Consider the following 20,347-nt stretch of genomic DNA (forward strand, 5'->3'; position numbering starts at 1 on the left):
CATTCTCTGAACCAACTCCAGTCTCAGCACATCCTTGCGATAATGCGGCCTCCAGAATTGCACACAGTATTCCAGGTGGGGTCTCACCATGGATCTGTACAATGGCATAATGACTTATGGCTGACGAAACCCCTGCGTATGCAACCTATGATTTGTCTTGCCTTGGATGAAGCTTGCTCCACTTGATTGGCAGCCTTCATGTCCTCACCGACGATCACCCCCAAGTCTCGTTCTGCTACCGTTCTTGCTAAGATCTCGCCATTAAGGGTATAGATCTTGCTTGGATTTTGGCTGCCCAGGTGCATAACTTTGCATTTTTTGGCATTGAAGCTGAGCTGCCAGGTCCTAGACCAGCGCTCCAGTAGGAGTAGGTCGTGTATCATGTTGTCGGGTGTCGAATCTTCATCCGTTGTGCATTTGCCCACTACATTACTTAGTTTGGCGTCATCGGCGAATAAAGTTATTTTCCCTCGAAGCCCTTCTGTCAAGTCCCTTATAAAGATGTTGAATAGGATCGGGCCCAAGACCGAGCCCTGTGGCACTCCACTGATCACCTCTGTCTTTTCGGAGGGGGTGCCATTCACCACTACCCTTTGAAGCCTACCTCCAAGCCAGTTCCCAACCCATTTCGTCAATGTGTCTCCTAATCCTATAGAACTCATCTTGCCCAGCAACTTGCGGTGTGGTACACTATCGAATGCTTTGCTAAAGTCCAGGTACACTATGTCCAGGGACTCCCCAATATCCAGCTTCCCCGTCACCCAGTCAAAGAAGCTGATAAGGTTGTTTCAGAAAGGCCAGCATTTTTTTTTCCTTTTTATTTGATGGTTAATACCGTTAACATTTAATGAAAAAATTTTAATCTCCATTATAAGGTTTTTATTCCCATAAACATAATCCAACATGAATATTTAGAATTATTTAAATTACATTGAATAGACACCATCACCCAGCTTTTAAAATTTATAAAGTTAAATTTTTCCTCAAACTCCCTCCAGACCCCCAATTAAACAATCCCCCTCTCTTTTCCCTCCCCCACCTCCCACATATATTGCCTGCCTTGGAATACACATAAGAATAGTAATCACAATACCCCCTCCCTCAGGCAACTTTATCACATCCTTCCCTTGTCAATACTAAAAATTAATAAATTTATACTCTAATTTATTACAATCAAATACTCTCTCATTACATACCCATACAACAATGAAATCTCTACACATTCATTTTTAAGAAATTTTCATAAAGCCCTATCTATACCTCCTATAAAAAAAATAAAATGAATAAATAAGTTCATAGAGCATTCATTCCCCCATTAATTTTTACTCTCACGATTAATATCTTTCCATTTCCAAATATCATCCTCAAACTTTTCAGCAAATCATCCAACTAAAATTCCCCTTAAAAAGGTCTGTTAATCAATAATATTTAACCTTTTATATATTAATATATTAATTTTTAGAAGTTCATATCTATTTCTTTCCCCAAGATCAAACACAAGTACATTAAATATTTAATATAAGGTCATCTTTATTTCTATATCTGAAATTAATACCCCACCTTTTTGTTATTAAACCCTATAGTTGCAATTAATCTTTACCCATAACTAATTTTAATATCTGTACGTCAATATCCATTATGACAAACAATTCATATAAACAAGAAATAAATCTTAAATAATAAAATGCTTGCCGCGCATGCGCACTTGCCTCGCGTGTTCCCTGATCCCTTTTCTGTCTGGATGTGGCAAGACAAGTGCGCATGCGCGCTTATTACGTCACTGACGGAGAGCAGCGAATGCAGGAAGTGGAGTGGCCAGGTAAACAAAAAAAAACAACAACCGAGCGAGCCGGGCCACTGAGAAAGCGCGGGAGGCCTGGCCCGGACTGCGGACGGGTAAGGAGCTGGGGCAGTGAGCCTTCCCTGCAGCTGAAATGGAGCCTGGCCACCCTCCGCGACAGAACACAGGAGTCCGAGTCCTTTTCCGCTCACCCCCCTTCCCGCGGACCCGACTACCTTGGCGATTCAAGCAGCGTGTGCACCAGTCTTCACACGCTGCTTCGGGCCCTTCTACTTCCCTGATTTGCTCTGCCGCGTCTCTGATGATGTCATCAGAGACGTGCCAGAGTAAATCAGGGCAGTAGAAGGACCCGAAGCAGCGTGTGAATACTGCTGTACACGCTGCTTGAATCGCCGGGTAGGTAGTCAGGTCCGTGGGAAGGGAAGGGGAGGGGGCGCAAGGACTCTGGGGAGAATGGCAGACACCGGCCCTGTACTAACTCCCGTGGACAGGGGGAGCAGGAAGGGGTGCTGATGGACAGGGGGGGGAATGAAGGGAGGTCTATTGCTGGACAAAGGGAGCAGGAAGAGGTGATGATGGATAGGGGGGAAAAAGGAAGGGAGGCTTATTGCTTGACAGGGGGAACAGAAAGAGGTGCTGATGGACGGGGGGGTTGAAATGAAGGGAGGCCTACTGCTGGACAGGGGGAGCAGGAAGAGGTGCTGATGGACAGGGGGGAAATGAAGGGAGGCCGACTGCTGGACAGAGGGAGCAGGAAGAGGTGATGATGGACGGGGGGAAAGGAATGGAGGCCTATTGTTGGACAGGGGGAGCAGGAAGAGGTGCTGATGGACACGGGGGGGGAAATGAAGGGAGGCCTACTGCTGGACAGAGGGAGCAGGAAGAGGTGATGATGGATGGGGGAAAAGGAATGGAGGCCTATTGTTGGACAGGGGGAGCAGGAAGAGGTGCTGATGGACACGGGGGGGGGGAATGAAGGGAGGCCTACTGCTGGACATGGGGAGCAGGAAGAGGTGCTGATGGACAGGGGGGGAAATGAAGGGAGGCCCACTGCTGGACAGAGGGAGCAGGAAGAGGTGATGATAGATGGGGGGAAAAGGAATGGAGGCCTATTGTTGGACAGGGGGAGCAGGAAGAGGTGCTGATGGACACGGGGGGGGAATGAAAGGAGGCCTACTGCTGGACTTGGGGAGCAGGAAGAGGTGCTGATGGATAGGGGGGAAATGAAGGGAGGCCTACTGCTGGATAGAGGGAGCAGGAAGAGGTGATGATGGACACGGGGGAAAAATGAAGGGAGGCTTACTGCTGGACAGGGGGAGCAGGAAGAGGTGCTGATGGACAGGGGGGAGGTAAAACAAAGGGAGAAGGGCTGCTGCTGGATAAGGGGAGCAGTGAAGGGGTGGTGGTGGACACAGGGGAGGTAAAAATAAGGGAGAATGGACAGGAAAAAGCGGCTAAGGAGACAGAGAGAGAAAGAAATAAAGACAGACACACATATATTCTAGCACCCGTTAATGTAACGGGCTATAAAGCTAGTTAACATATAAATTCCTTTTCCTGTAATAAATGAAGAGACCATGTAACTCTTCCCTGAAGAGACCATGTAACTCTTCCCAACAACAACTTAAATGTTTTGATAATGAAAGTCAAATAGTATCAATGACAAACCCAACTAATAAAACCCACTCCTGTAAGACTGATCTCGTGGTTCCTGACAAAATATAATCGTGCCATTGAGATGACAGGTGAAAAGAATCATCTACAAATTAGATTCCTGAAAAAGGTGATAATGTGTTCCATTTGGAATCTTTGACAGTCCCTGAAATTGATTAGGGAATCCTCAATCCTAGTCTTTTGAATAGTTTAGAACACCTTATTTACACCTTTGTTTCTACTAATCTGGTTATCTTCCTAGAGACCTAAAGCATATTGGAGAAGCTCATCTTCCACTTAAACTTGCAATGCCTGAATATTCCAACTAACAGAAATTAAAAAGTTGTGCCAAGATATAACAAATCTCCTAGTATGCTATTTTTTTAAGCTCCTCTTGACACAGTAGGGTTTAAATTCTCTGATAACTCCATTCCATCTTCAAGACCAATCCCTTGTATCTTATGACATAACTCTGAGAAGCAATATTTTAATTTTGTATTGCATCCAAAAATCATACTCTTTTTCTTCTTTCCTCCATAAGCTCTTCAAGTCCCTCCTCCAGTTGTAATAACATATCCAGAAACCAAAAGACATCACTTTGTCTAGATTATTAAATCTGGTTCCTTTACGTAGACATTGGTTCATTATTTGACAAGAAATCTTTTAATTTTTCCGGATCTTCAAAAAATACGGACTTATTTCCATTGGTCACTCTCATTTTTGTGGGATAATATAATCCATAAGTAAGCCCTTTTTCTCTCATTAGAGGTCTTAACATGAGGAGCTGCTTTCTTGTGTTCGCCATATTTTTTTTTTTTTTTTTTGCAAAATCAGGCACAAATAATAACTTGGAGCCCTTATAATTTAAGTTTTTGTCCGTTTTTGCCAAGTTTAATATCTCAATTGCCTGCTGGAAACGTAAAAGTTTGAAAATTAAAGGCCTTAGTTTTACTTGACTATGCTGACTGTTTATATGGAATCCTGTGTGTTCGTTCTATTTCTAGGGGCTGTTTCAAATTTAATTGTAGTAGTTTTGGTAACAGGTTTTCCAAAAATTTAATAACATTCCCTCCTTCCAAATCTTCAGCTAAGCCAATAATTTTCACATTCTTTCTTTTTCCACTGTTTTCATAGTCTTCCAATTGTTTCTGCATTTCTTTTATAGTTTATAGCTTTACATTGCTTTGAATTCATTTCCATTTTATTTTCCAGTAAAGACAATCTTCGGTTAGCGACTTCCATCTATTTATGTTTAACACTTCCTCCTTTACTTCACTGATTTTTATTTGTGTTATCCTGGAGCATATTTTGTATATTCCGCAGTTCTGCCATTACTTCATTTTTATCCAGTACTTCCGTTGCTTCCTCCGGAAGAGGCGCTTTAGATGATGTTACCTGATCCTGGTTATATCATGTTATATCATCAAGTTATATCATGTTTGACGCGCTTCGCTGTCCCTGCCACTGCAAAAGCTGCATCAATCTTTGCTTGAAGTGTACACGCCATAGTCATAAAACTATTTCACTTCTTTGGGGAAGAAAAAAAAAGCCGCAAGATACTTTCAAAGATTCAAACTGTTGCCTGGGTTAGAGGAGCGTTACAATCACACCACCATCTTGTGTGTGCGCCAAGCCACGCCCACACCACTTTGTTTTAGAGAAGCATATGTTTCAGTAGAAGTTGCTTGTGGGGTTTTCTTTGCATCCCTTCAAAGTTTCCTGGCAGTTGTATCTGAAATCTTTCTGATTATTGCTTGATATTAACAGAATCCATAACTTTCCATTGCTTGATCAGAGTTTGATTAGTACTGATTGGCATTTTCAAATATCTGGATCTTTTTATCCTTCTCTCCTGATTTAAAGTTGAACTACTTTTGTTCAAAAATTCTTTGACAGGTTATGCTTTCCCCATGCTTCAGTAACTAGCAGAGTCAGTGCAGCCCTGGGTGAAATGCACAAAGGTTTCTTAAGAGCTAAAACCCATTGACTATTTATACATTAATTACAATCACTAGACCCTACATCCCCCCTCCAACCTACTGCCCTATATCCCTCCTCCCCTTCCTAACCAAACTACTCGAACGTGCTGTTTACCGCCATTGCCTGGAATTCCTTCTTGTAATATTCTTGACACTCTTCAATTGGGCTTTCGCCCTTTCCACGCTACAGAAACTGCCTTTGCTAAAATCTCTTAACGACCGGTTCCTGGCCAAATCCAATAGACTCTACTCTATCCTCATTCTTCTCGATCTGTCTGCTGTCTTCGACACTGTGGATCACCACCTCCTCGACAAATTGTCCTCGCTGGGATTCCAGGGTTCTGCTCTCTCCTGATTTTTTTTCCTATCTCTCTCATCATACCTTCAGCGTATGTTACGGTGGATCCTCCTCCACCGCCATCCCACTGTCTATTGGCATACCCCAAGGCTCTGTCCTGGGCCCTCTCCTCTTTTCCCATATATACCCGCTCTCTTGGTACACTGATATCCTCTCATGGTTTTCAATATCGCCTCTATGCTGACAACTCCCAGATCTTCCTCTTCACACCAGATATCTCTACAGGAGTTCAAGCCTGAATTTTAGCCTGCCTGTCCAACATTGCCGCTTGGATGTCTCACTACCATCTAAAATTGAACTCCTTATCTTTCCCCCTAAATTCATATCCCCCCTCTCGCCGTTCTCTATTTCTGTGAATAACATTATCCTCCTCCTTGTCTTGTCTGCTCACATCTTTGGGGTGATCTTTGACTCTTCTCTCTCCTTCTCTGCTCAGATCCAACAAACCGCCAAATCTTGTCGTTTCCTCCTCTATAATATTACCAAAATCCGTCCTCTTCTCTCTGAACACACTATCAAAACCCTTATCCACACTCTCATCACCTCGCGCTTAGACTACTGCAACATACTTCTCTTGGGCCTCCCATGCACCCGTCTCACCTCTTCAGTCTGTTCAAAATTCTGCTGCATGACTCATATTCCGTGAGAGCCACTATTCTCACATTACCCCTCTCCTCAAGTAACTTCATTGGCTCCCCATCCATTTCTGAATACAGTTTAAACTACTCTTGCTGACTTACAAGTGCATTCACTCTGAAGCCCCCCAATATCTCTCCTCACTTATCTCCCCCTGTGATCTCCGCTCATTGGGCAAGCCCCTCTTATCTGTACCCTTCTCTTCCACTTTCAACTCCAGACTCCGTCCCTTCTTTCTTGCGGCACCATATGCCTGGAACAGGCTGCCTGAATCAATACGTTGTGTCCAATACCTGGCAGTGTTCAAATCCAAGCTAAAGGCTCACTTTTTTGAAACTGCTTTCAACTCATAACTCCCACTCATTGCTGTCAATATGTATGTAAGTGACATTGCTGAAGGGTTAGAAGGAAAAGTGTGCCTTTTTGCAGATGATACCAAGATTTGTAACAGAGTAGACACCGAAGAGGGAGTGGAAAATATGAAAAAGGATCTGCAAAAGTTAGAGGAATGGTCTAATGCCTGGCAACTAAAATTCAATGCAAAGAAATGCAGAGTAATGCATTTGGGGATTAATAATAGGAAGGAACCGTATATGCTGGGAGGAGAGAAGCTGATATGCACGGACGGGGAGAGGGACCTTGGGGTGATAGTGTCCGAAGATCTAAAGGCGAAAAAACAGTGTGACAAGGCAGTGGCTGCTGCCAGAAGGATTCTGGGCTGTATAAAGAGAGGCGTAGTCAGTAGAAGGAAGAAGGTGTTGATGCGCCTGTACAGGTCATTGGTGAGGCCCCACTTGGAGTATTGTGTTCAGTTTTGGAGACCGTATCTGGCGAAAGACGTAAGAAGACTTGAGGCGGTCCAGAGGAGGGCGACGAAAATGATAGGAGGCTTGCGCCAGAAGACGTATGAGGAGAGACTGGAAGCCCTGAATATGTATACCCTAGAGGAAAGGAGAGACAGGGGGGATATGATTCAGACGTTCAAATACTTAAAGGGTATTAACGTAGAACAAAATCTTTTCCAGAGAAAGGAAAATGGTAAAACCAGAGGACATAATTTGAGGTTGAGGGGTGGTAGATTCAGGGGCAATGTTAGGAAATTCTACTTTACGGAGAGGGTGGTGGATGCCTGGAATGCGCTCCCGAGAGAGGTGGTGGAGAGTAAAACTGTGACTGAGTTCAAAGAAGCGTGGGATGAACACAGAAGATTTAGAATCAGAAAATAATATTAAAGATTGAACTAGGCCAGTTACTGGGCAGACTTGTACGGTCTGTGTCTGTGCATGGCCGTTTGGAGGAGGATGGGCAGGGGAGGGGTTCAATGGCTGGGAGGGTGTAGATGGGAGTAAGTCTTAACAGAGATTTCGGCAGTTGGAACCCAAGCACAGTACCGGGTAAAGCTTTGGATTCTCGCCCAGAAATAGCTAAGAAGAAAAAAAATAAAAATAATAATTTAAATTGAATCAGATTGGGCAGACTGGATGGACCATTCGGGTCTTTATCTGCCGTCATCTACTATGTTACTATGTTACTGTCAGATACCTATACCCACTGTATCATCTCCTCTACCATTATCTCCCCAACCCTGTAATGTCCTGTCTAAATTAGATTGTAAGCTTTTCTGAGCAGGGACTGTCTATTGTATGTACAGCGCTGCGTGTCCTTTTCAGTGCTATAGAAATAATAAATAGTAGTAGTAGTAGTACTAGATACTTAATCTATCAAGAAAAGATTTTTGTTTCCTTTTCAGTCCGATTTTACAATTTGCTTTAAAATTGAAATTGTAAAAAAATTTAAAATTGTAAAAAATTGGTTTAATAAAACAATTTCTATGTGATTGTTTTATAGATTTTTGGAATTATTTTTACATTGGTTCAAGGAACTCTCACAACTAAGCATGGTCCTAAGGCAGGAAATATCTTTCTATGTTCCTGGATGTTCCTGGGTATCATTCTGACGGGTAAGTATTGGTCAGTTTTAGGTGGCTTTTATCACAGATAAGTATTGACTTGTTTCATAGAAGGCTTGTGTTCTGCCACCATTTGCTGGTTCCAGTTATTGATACCTGCTGCTATTAATAATTAAAACTGGAAAATAAAAGCATGCAGCGTGATAACAAGGAGATTAACTTTGAAATTATTTGGGGTAAATGAGACAGGTGACTTGTGGAACTGTCTGTAAAAGGTTATTTTAAATTGGCTATGATAGAATCAAACTGAATAGCAGTATTAAAGTTTATAAATTGAAATTCTCAGAAAAAACATGCTGACAAAGGAAAAGCTTATGTTAAGAACTGACAGAAATTAATTTGTGTTTGGTATATGGAGTGATTGTGGTAATAAGATCCCATTGTAAGGTAGGCAGATGCATGGAAATAAAGAGCTAGGTATAGGTTTTCCCAGAAAAACAGGAATCTTAGGCTTTTACAGAGAGGCCTTAAAAGAATGTCTGCTTTCCATCACATTTAAGGAAGGTTAAAGGCTGAAAGGATAGAAAAAAGGATACTAATATTGCCACCTGCTGGGTTTAAAAATCAGGCTTAACATTAAATTTAGGATTTAAATGTAAAGTGACGTAAGGTATTCCTGGGAAGGAAGTCATGTGATCAACTGTGCCATTGTATTCTAAAGTATGGTAAGTATTACAATGATGTCAGATTAGTTATAAAAAGTCTTTGGTTTAACCCTCCTTTGGAGAGCTCAGAAAATTTGATAATGTGTATTGACTCTCCCCAGACATGAAAAGCATTAATAAACATGTATTTCATTATTACACGGCTTATTCTCATGTCTGTTATTTGAATTCACAGAATGGAGTCTCTAGCCCAGTCATGTTGGGAGAGAGAGTCCATTCTGGCAATTCTTTTGATCTCGATGTTCAAGTCTCCCAGCCTGGCTTGAACACTGAACACACTAGTTTTCTGCAGTTGGCTGTGGCTTTTCTGTGGATTTTCATATACTTTTTGTAGGCTTAAAATAACCAAGAGTCTTCTTTTTACCAAAGAGTATCAAATATGACTATAGAGCTTGTTCCAAGAAATTAACTGGGAGCATTTGCTTCCATATACTAGCAGCCTCTTTTACAAAGCCGCACAGCAACAGCCCCAAAGCCCTTTAAATCTATATGGGCTTCGGGGCCATTAGCGCGGCTTTGTAAAAGAGGCCTTAGGTATTAAATCCCTACGCGCAATCTGAGAGTTGCAGAAATTAGACACTTTTCTGAGCATGTGCACCTCCTACCTTAGAGAGTGAATTATAGCCCCCTACAGTTTCAATTTCTGCAAGCAATCCATGCAGAAGTCTTTTGAATTGCTCTACTTTTTCTTATTTTTCGCTTAAAGTTCATCTTTTTCGGTGGCTTCAGTGCCTTGAGACCCCTCTCTGGTGGTACCTCTGTCAGAGAAAAAGATACAGTCTTGCGAGTACAGACTGCTGCTTCACAGAGAAACTTTGGTGGATCTGTGGAGCCAGCCTGCTGTGTGCCACCATTCTTTGATTCGGCGCCATTCCCCTGGAAGTTCGCTTGCCCTCTGACCTTGTCAGGGGTTTAAGCGTAGGCTGTATGCGTTCTGAGCAAAAATCCCCTCAGCTTTCAGGGGGCAGGCTGCATTTCCTGGGCTCCCCCCCGGGTCGCATGGAGAGGATCCATAGGGGTGAAGGTTACAGTCAGTGTCCGGCCGACTGGCAGTCTGAAGATCTTCAAGTCTGGTCAATTTGGAGCTATTCTGAGGCAGAAAATGATTTTCTCCATTCAGCTGTTGTGTGAAAAAGCTGACAGGTAATGCACTTCAGTGACTGCAAGCAAACCTCTATTATTTCATATCGGAACTTCGGGGGTAACATAGTAAATGATGGCAGATAGTCTGCCCATAAGTTATATCCACTAAAAAAAATACACTTTACCATGCCCTGACTCTGTTGTGCTGCGTGATTTGGAATTTCTCATCTCTAGGGTGGATTCTGTGACTTGACATTCTGAAAGCTTTCGCCAAGCTGGGCGCTTCTTCAGTGTCTGTCCGGAGGATGCCATGGATCAGGCAGCGGTCTGGGGACTCCTTCTCTGGCTTAGCCTCTTTCAGGTCCTACAGGGCTGGGGAGCTGGCCTGGGTCTGTGATTTCCAGGAAATATGTCGCTCAAAGGCTATTCTGGAGTTTGGCGCCAAATGCCTGTGTTCGAGTCTGGGGACTTTTTTGGCACGTTGTGAGCTCCAGCGAGACAGGGTGGGCCAGTGCCTTATATGCATGGCCATTTCTTCTATATATGTGCCTACAGAGAGCAGCTACCAATATCATTGAGGGACCATTTGACTAGAAGCCTGGGCAATTCTGCCTGAGGAGATTTGTAGGACAGCTGCTTGGTCCACTCTTTATACTTTCACTAAGTTCTCCAGAGTGGATATTGTAGCACAGAGGGATTCTGATTTTGGGTCTGCAGTACTGTGGGAATGCTTATCTGTCCTTCCTTAGATTCAAGAAACTGCTTTGGTATGTTCCGTCCATCCAAAATGACGCACCTATTGCACTGTAAAGAAGATTAGGTTCTTACCTCTGTAATCTTCTTTTTTTTGTAAATAGGTGTCATTCTGGAACCCCGCCCTGTCACTTACAATGCGCTTGCTTACTGTCTCAAACAAGAATGTAGGTTCTCAGAATGAGGCTTTTCATGTCAGCCTGACTATAGGAGAATGAAGATACGTAAGAACACAAAATGCGCTGGGATATGTAGAGCTCCATGAATGTTTTTGCTTATTTTCCTCTCATACATTGTTCTAGGTGGTATGGTTATTAAGTGATCCCCACAAAAATAGGAAGTAAATTGACTAACAACCCACTTTAAATACACAAACTATGTAGTACAAAAAGCAAGAGAGGGTCACTCGATCCCAGTACAAGCCCACTAAGGGTGTAGCCCACCGTAGTTGTGAGCACCGCAGTTGTGGTCAATGCAATGTGTGCCACATGTTTTGGATGGAGATACAGTGGTGCACCCACGTTTACAGCAAACCCACCGGTTGAGGTCAGCCAATGACTTCAACACTGAGGTAGTCTATTTGATTCAGTACCCATGTGGATTGTTTTATATCGGGCACATTGTGAGAGGCATTAAAACTTGGATGGTGGAACACCTCAGCTCCTCTCACAGCTCACTGGCAGGAAAAAGCATATACTACAGCGGATTTGAAATTTACTGTGCTGGAAGCCACTTTCCTACCCTGGGGGGAGAGGGGAATCTAGCAGTATTGCTATGGAGAAAAGAACAAAAGTGGATCTACAGATGGGAAACTGACACCGATGGGGTTGAATAGGGAGTGGTGGGTGTTTTTAAATCATTAAATCATATTTTTGTCCCTGGGCATTGTGCTTTTATTTGGTTTTTTTTCTGTTTTGCAAATTTTGTTTTCTAACAAAGGAGGGGGGGTTAAAGTCCTTAATCTGAATAGTATGATGTTACTTCGGTATAGCAGCTGTTAATTAGCTGTTGGTGTCTCCATGCAAACTGTCTGCAGAGTTAAACTCAGGAGTGGAGAGAGAGGGGACAGGGCAGTCTCCGATACAATTCTCTTAAGAGGTTAGTGTTAGCTTGTTTATGCCAATTCATGATCTAACACAGATTTATTCTCAATCATTTTTTACAGACCAACTTGTCTTTTTGAACGCTAAAGCCTCTGCTGTTCGGGTGTTCTGAAGCAGCCATAGCGAAATGTGTCAAGACCCAGAGATTTCAAAGATTCACTTAATATCTTCTCTTACACTTCAGATAAGTGTTAATTTTTTGAAAGTAATTTATACATTTTTGGACACTGCAAATATCAGATTATATTCACAAACTCCAGTGCAATAGAAGTTCAAGATACAGATGGTTTACACTTTCGGGCTTGTCCCGTGTGTCTGGTCTGACAAGAAATATTCTGAGCACTGTTGAAGAAGAGAAAGCTGTGATTAATAGTATATAAGTCTACATAGCCACTTCATTCTTGCTTTTTGTACTACATGGTTATTAAGTGTTCGTATACTTGATGCAGAGCAGAACAGAACACAATTGTGTTTCTGGGAAATTTCCCCATACCCTTTGTTCTTGCGTTTATAGGGGCTATCACATGCTTTGGTACAACCTGAATAGTATATTGGATAAAGAGGAGGAGTTGAAAACTGTGATTGAAACCTTCTGCACAGATTTAATACCCATTTGTCCAGAATGGCATACCTACAAGAAAGATGATTATTGAGGTAAGAACCTATTATTACGCTATCAATTCACTTTTCTTCTAGTAATCCTTGTTTTTTTGCTAAGCTGATGGCAAGCAGGGTTCCTTATGCCATGGACATGAGTCTGATTGTCTACACCAAGTAGCAGTGGTCTTGGGGGAAACTAGGTTTTCTCTGAATTCCAGGGTCCTGAAGTGATGAAATTAGAGGAGTCATTCTGTTGTTTTTTTTGTGTTTTTTTTCAGCCTTGATCAAATCTGATTTGAAAAGACACAACATAAATTCCAGGATCGTGAAGTGTGAGGCAGTAGCTGTAAGTAATTTGGAGTTTTGAATTTATTGTTTGTCAGCTTGTGGTGGGAGATTGTCATAGAGCACAAAAATTATAGGACTAGTCAAAGATTGGCAAAATTGCCCATAAGAACATACTGTATATATTCAAATATAAACTGAGATTTTTGGGCCCAAAAATGGGGGTGTCATTTTATATTCGAGCCACCTTCCAATGGTGGTGCTTTTTTACTCCCCTCCCCACCCAATGACTAATGCTGTTTTTGTGGCACAATCCTCCACCCCTGCCCTCTATGTCCGGCATGCTATCCTCCACCTTCCCCCGATGACCAGCTATCTCTTCCCCCCCATAATCAGAGTATCTATCTCCTCGATAACTAACATTATTATCTCCTCCCCCCCTGATGACTGACATTGCTCTCTGTCAACTCCCCCCCTCCAATGACCAGCACACCTATCCTCCACAATCCGCTCTCTCCTGCCCCAAACCGACATCACACTTACTTTCTTGATGCTTTGGAAGCCAACGCTCTGGGCTGGGCTGAAGGGCCTTGAGCATCTGCTCAAGGCCTGCTGGCTCCTGCCATCTCTGGGATTCTCTAAGGAAGTTCAGCAAGTCTTGAGCATGCGCAGACGCTCAAGGCCCTTCACCAGCCCAGCTCAGAGCATCAATGTCGGTCTGGGGCAGGGAAGAGCTGATAGTAGAGGATAGGAATACCTAAGACTGTGGTCTCCTCTATACTTTTCTTTTACTGCAGTCCACCCCCCTCTGAAGCAACTTCCTGTTTTTGCTTGGGTGGATCACAGCAAAGGAATGGTACAGGGGAGGCTGTAGGCAGCAAGAGAAAGGAGATGGTGGGGCATGGATGGAGGGAAGGGGAAGAGAGGGAAGAGATGGGACACATGGATGGAGGGAAGGGGAAGAGTTGGAAAAACAGATTTGAGATGGAGGCAGAAAAACAGAAGAAAATTGAATATGAAAATCAGTGCCAAAGAAGGATGTAGTTCAAAAAGTGAAGCAGAGGAAAGAAACAGCAAATGCATAAGGAGGCCTTGGAAACAGATGGAACAAGATGACTAGAAAAATAAAATTGCCAGATAGGAAAATGGTTTTTATTTTTGATTTAGTGAATGTCAGTTTTGAAATTTTACATCTGTTTTTATATTTGGACTGTTCAGGAAAAAATGCATTTCTTTTTATTTCTCTTGTGGTGTACTGTGTGCAGAGTCTGGCATATTAGGGTTTTGTTTGTGTACAATAGTACTTTTAGTTAGTAGATTTGTATTTTAAAAGGTTTTTTTTCTGTTTTCTGCATGTGTGACTGAGGCCAGGTGTTCTGGTAGGGATGACAAATGCCACACATGTACCCAAATTTCTAACCTCGGTTTATATTCGAGTCAACCTTTTTCCTCCTTTCTGGGGGGGAAAAGGTTACTTCTGTTTGTATTCGAATCAGTTTATATTCAAGTATATACAGTAAGTATTGCCATTCTGGGACAAACCGAAGGTCTATAAGCCTAGTATCCTGTTTTCAACAGTGACCAACTCAGGTCCCAAGTACCTAGCTAGATTCCAAGTAGTAAACAGATTTTATGCTGCTGCCCAACTACATTAGATAGATTGTGAGCCTGCCGAGACAAACAGGGAAAAATGCCTGAATAAATTCATGTAAATTGTTTTGAGCTAGAACAGTATAGAAAATTAAATAAACTAAATTAGTCGCCTAGAACCATCTCAATCTCTGGAGTACTTGGGGATCATATTCAGCATGGCAGAGGGTCATGTTTTTCTTCCAGAGACACACAAACAAAAGTTAAGGTGCCAGATTTTAGAGATCCTGGCATTGCCAGTTCCTACTATTTAATAACAATAAGAGTTCTAGAATATCTCTGTTTTGCAGCTGTGTAGCGCGTAAACTATGAATGATATAAAGTTAGATTAATAATTTAGTGAGAAGACCTCAGTGTGGATTCATAAGTCAAGCAAACATAAAATAGCCAATCCTACAACCCATGTGCGGGTAACAACCCAGCACACCACACCATCATAGAGTCTTCACATGTGCAGTGAAAATCAAATAAATAGTGATTCTATGAGTGCAACTCCTGTGAAATTGGACCTTCTCGCTGGAAGTCTCGGAATCTTGTTTATGGTGGATTTCCTATTGAGATAAGTCTTTCTTATTGATTTTTTTTTTTTTAAAGACTGTGCAGTTTTTCTGTTATGCTGACCGTGTTAGTGCTTTACTGTGAAAAACTTTTTATCTGATAATTAATCACTAAGTGTGTTTGCACTATTTATTTGATTTTCACTACACGTGTGAAGACCACACGTGTGTAGTGAAAATCAAATAAATAGTGCTCATTCAGTATTACAAATAAATAATACAAGAGAGAAGAGCAACAGCCCCTGAGGAAACGTACTAGTGAAACGGCTGGGTAGCCGTCGGGCTATAAGTTAAGTGCTCTTCCTTAAATGTTTAGCACTACATAGATCAGGGGTAGGGAACTCCGGTCCTCGAGAGCCGTATTCCAGTCGGGTTTTCAGGATTTCACCAATGAATATGCATGAGATCTATTTGCATGCACTGCTTTCAATGCATATTCATTGGGGAAATCCTGAAAACCCGACTGGAATACGGCTCTTGAGGACCGGAGTTCCCTACCCCTGATATAGATGCTTGAGTGTATAGCCTGCATTAAAAAATGTATCAAGACCGATGATGAACACAACACCCCAGCAAGGACACAAAATTAATTAAGTAGCGTCGACGATCCAAGATGGCGGAAGGGACGGTGCTGAGCGTCCTGGCATAGACGTTAGAGTGAGCACCGGCTTATTTGTTCCTAAGAAGAAATTTTCTTACTTTGCAATGCTGAAAAGAAGAGGCCGTTGCAGCCTCGTGGTGCCCCGGCCCAGCAAGATTCGGCAACATCGACGAACTTCTTCGCCGGATGCAGGAAGTGTCGGTGGCAGCGTCGGCATCCCCGTTGGAAACACTCGATAGCGAGTCAGAGGTGGTTTCCCTGGGATTGAAGATCTCGCTGAGCCCTGATGCTAGAGCACCTTCCCCCTCTTCCTCAGACTGCCAGCTCCCCGCGGGTGGAGGAGCAATCGGAAGGAATTAAGTAGTGTCACAGGTGTTTGAGGTCTTGCTATAAAAATCAGCTGCTATCAGTTTGTCCCTCTTACTATGCCATTGCTTATAAGGCTATTTCAGTTTATCTATCTCTGTCAGTTTATTAGACTGGGGTGATAAATGATGTATTTATTTGCAAAATTCTCACTCTCTTTTTTGAGTGTTTAGATCTTTTAGTTCCACTTTATATTGGGGTTTCTGCTTTGTTGCTACATGTCATTGGCCTGGACTGGTCTGATAGGATGCTATGGAAGGAAAAGTTATGTTTTACCTGATAACTTTCTTTACTTTAGTCATGTCAAACCAGTCCAGAATCCTTCCCTGGTTGATTAATTTTATTATGCTTACAGTCTATACTTTCAGATATCTGTTCTGTTTGTATGTTTTTCCTATCCTATTGTATGTCAACACATCTCCTGACTCAGTGAAATAATCTGTACAATCTGCAGAGCTGCTGGAGGGACCCACTGAAACAACTGCGGTCCCAAAGACAGAGACAAAACACCAGGCTACCATAAAGAAACAAGGAACGTCCACAAAGCACAACACGTGGAGCTTGTTCTGGACGCAGGAGAATTGAGTTCAGATCTTTATTACAAATTCCAACTACATGAACAATCACTGGAGCCTAGACCCAACATAGGCCGTGTTTTGGCAAACTGTGCTTTCCTAAGGGGTCTTTGGAAGGTACACAAATACAATACATAAGAGAAAAAGAGAATAGAAGAATAAGAATAGAATAATCAATAATATCAATACTCACATTTAAATAAAAAACAGTAATACAGTGTTCCCCCAGTTGTTCGCGTTCGGCGGTTCGCAGTCCCGGTCATCACGGTATTTTCTGACCGCCGACAAGGAGAAGGCAACGGGAGAGGCAGGAAAGAGCAGCTGGAGCGCGGCGAGTGCAGGAAATCAATAGTGGTATGCTCCGACCGCCTCTTCCTGCACTAAGTCGAGCCTTATCCAATCAGGAGCTGCTTTGACATGCAGCTCTTGATTGGATAAGGCCCAACTTAGTGCAGGAAGAGGCGGTCGGAGCATACCGCGAGTGATTTCCTGCACTCGCAGCACTCTGGCTGCTCTCCTGCTGCCCTCTTCAGGCTCCCCTATGAAAAACCGTATTCACGGTTTTTCAAGATTTGCAGGGGTTCCTGGAACGGAACCCCTGCGAATATCGGGGGAGTACTATATGCACATTGATACATTGTGATAAAGCATGAACATATAAAGAAAACATCAAGAATAAGACCATGAGTAATCTAATAAGTTTAGACATAACCAATAAAACATAACTTATGCATTCAGTTTATAAACTTAAGGGCATCATATTAAAAAGATACAACCATGAAATTAAGAAAATCACCATTCATGAACACCATCTGTGAAACAATGTAAAAGAGAAAACTTAGGAACAGAAAGGTGCATATTCAAATAATTAAGCAGTCAGTTACCAAAAGCCTTGCACCTTAATAGAAACAAAGTGATGCTGAGGGCGGGAAACCATAGAAAGCAGGAGACAGTGATAAACGGACAATAAAACTAACAGAAAACTCAAAACTAAAGACGATGTTTGTGGAAAAAAGGCCAGCTAGATTTATCAACACTGCAGCTACTGCCTTAACAGACCTAGAAGGCTGGACTAAATATGGTGAGACACTAACCTGTAGGACTCGCTGGTGAAAAGCAGAGCATTAAAAACTAAAACAAAACACAGACAGGAAACCAAGATCATTTAAAAGTAGGGAACCCAATCTCTTCAACTAAAAAGCATAAAAGCAGGATGCATAACATAAGGAATATAAAAACTTACTGGAGTCAGAGCTTCCGTGTGAAATTTAAAAGAAAAACTAGAGAACCAAAGCGTCTTGTGTATATGCCTTTCTAGCTAGTAAGGCTACTTGATTGATTTACTTGGCCTCAAAGTTTCTATATTGACCATCAGGCAGATCTTGAGCACCATTGCTTGGCTATTCAAAATACTGAATATTTTATGCTTCATAATACCGTTAAGGGGTGAGTCACAAGAGCTATTTTCTTCCTCTGTCTCCATCTGCTGGTAGAGGGACACAACCCATTGGTCTGGACTGGGCTGATAGGGATTTACTGGAAAGATGTCTTACCCGATAACTTTTCATAAGCACATAGTTGACACAAAATAAAATTGGGTACATAAGAAAGCAGGAGCACATGAGAGAAAACTTATCAAGGATGGGGGTTTTATTTCTTGCTGCTACTACTAATTTCTATAGTGGTACTAGGTATATGCAGCGCTGTACACTAAACATGTATCAGATGGTCCCTGATCAACAGAGCTTATAATAAATTTGACACACAAACAGGACAAATAAGGAATTAGGGAATTAATTATTGTGGGAGTGATTAAAATACAGACATGGGCGCTGAACAAGCAAAATATAGTGAATTGGATTTAAAAGCAGCCTCAAAAAGATGAGCTTTTAGCCTAGATTTGAATACAGCCAGAGCTAGAGCTTGATGTACCGATTCAGGAAATGTATTCCAGGCATATGATGCAGCAAGATTAAAGGAACGGTTTGTTAGTGGAGGAGAAGGGTACAGATAAAAGACTTACCTGATAATGGAGTTCCCAAGGAGGAGTGTAAGGAAAGAAGAATGAAGACCAAGGAGCTGCAGAATGAATGCACTTGTACTGTAAGTTAGTAAGAGGAATTTGAACTGTATGCAGAAACGCAGAGGGAAGGGACTTGAGAGAGCTAATATAAGCATAGGAGCACTGTAAAATTTTGAACAGATTGATGGTGAGAGAGATGATAGTGTAGTGATAGTGTGGATAAGGTTTTGGTAATGTGTTCAGAAAGGAAAAGATGAATTTTGATGGTGATACAAATAGAAACAGATTTTAGCAGTCTGATGCCTATGTACAAGGAATCAGGGCTCAAAGATGACCCCAAGTTTCTGAACTGACAAGGCAAGAGGATGAGTGTTATACATAGTAATAGAGAATGGGGGAAGAGGAGAGGCGGGTTTAGGGCAGGGGTATCAAAGTCCCTCATTGAGGGCCGCAATCCTGTTGGGTTTTCAGGATTTCCCCAATGAATATGCATGAGATCTATCTGCATGCACTGCTTTCAAGGCATATTCAGTGGGGAAAACCTGACTGGATTGCGGCCCTCAAAGAGGGACTTTGAGATCCCTGGTTTAGGGGAAGGATAAGAAGCTCAGTCTTAGGCATGTTCAGTTTCAGATGGCAGTGAGACATCAAGCAGCAACGTTGGACAAGCAGGCTTAGACTTGGGCCTGGATTTTTATTTTATTGGCTCTTAAATTACAACCAGAAAAGTCCACAAACCTGAAATGTGTTCATTTCTGTTTAGCACTGAGGCATTAAGTCCTTTCTATATACTGTAGTATCTTGTAGTATTACTGACTGTTCTTTATTTCCACAGGAGCCAATGGAGAGTCCTACTGAGCAGAGCAGTGTTATCTTAATTAACCAGTCATCAGCTGGTGATGTTGCAGTGGACCAGTCATCATCCAGGGTTTAAAACTGGTGCATTGCAGAAATGCACCTATTGGACACAGAACTGAAAGGATGAGTTTGCTGAACTTGTCCATGCCTATTTATTTATTGATTTTAAATAGTGCAATTATTTATTGAACAACTGGTTACTAAAATATGATACTTGAAAAAGATGAACTGAAGCTGCAATGCTGCATACCTCTTTGCCTGTGAAGTGACCACAGCCTTCAGTCTGTGTGCAGACATTCTGCATAGGACCATGTAGCTTTCAGACAGGCCCAGATATGTTTTGTTCTCATCTTTCCCTCCCCATAGCATGAGAGTGCAAGAAACTCAACACAGACTAAAACCTGAAATGAGCTGGAATAGACGACCGAAGTAAAGTTCTTCTGTTTAGGATGAAAATACTTTGCTAGCAAAACAAGTCAAGCCATCTTAAACAGTTAAAAGTAGAGGTGCATCTTTTTACTTTTCACCCCTCCCCCTTGAGAATTCCTATATCTAATCTAAACCTTAAGTTTATATACCACATCATCTCCATGAGTATGGAGCTCGACACGGTTTACAAGAACTTAAAATAGTGGGTAGAGAAGAAGAAAAAGGATTACATGAACTTATGTGTAGAAGGGGGGAGAGAAAGGGGGGAAGGATAGAGCTACAATTTGCTGAAAAGCCAGGTTTTCAGTTGTTTGCGGAATAACTGAAGGGAGCTCAGGTTCCGCAGCGGGGTGGTGAGGTCGTTCCAAAGACCTGTGATTTTGAAGAGAAGGGATTTTTCCAG

General features: G+C 42.2%; 1 protein-coding gene across 2 annotated transcripts in view; it reads left to right on the forward strand.

Annotated features, from left to right (window-relative positions):
• The window catches only part of FLVCR1 (FLVCR heme transporter 1), a 107,845-nt gene extending 87,698 nt beyond the window's left edge, over positions 1–20,147 (forward strand). Inside the window, exons 8-10 of one of the 2 annotated variants that reach the window (XM_033938722.1) lie at positions 8,276–8,387; positions 12,879–12,946; positions 19,493–20,147. In XM_033938722.1, coding sequence (XP_033794613.1) covers positions 8,276–8,387; positions 12,879–12,946; positions 19,493–19,591 — 279 coding nt within the window. In that variant the 3' untranslated portion in view covers positions 19,592–20,147. The other variant, XM_033938724.1, reaches the window with a different exon arrangement.
• The last annotated feature ends 200 nt before the right edge of the window (positions 20,148–20,347 follow it).

The sequence above is a fragment of the Geotrypetes seraphini genome, chromosome 3 (assembly GCF_902459505.1).
Source record: "Geotrypetes seraphini chromosome 3, aGeoSer1.1, whole genome shotgun sequence".
Classification (NCBI taxonomy): Eukaryota; Metazoa; Chordata; class Amphibia; order Gymnophiona; family Dermophiidae; genus Geotrypetes; species Geotrypetes seraphini.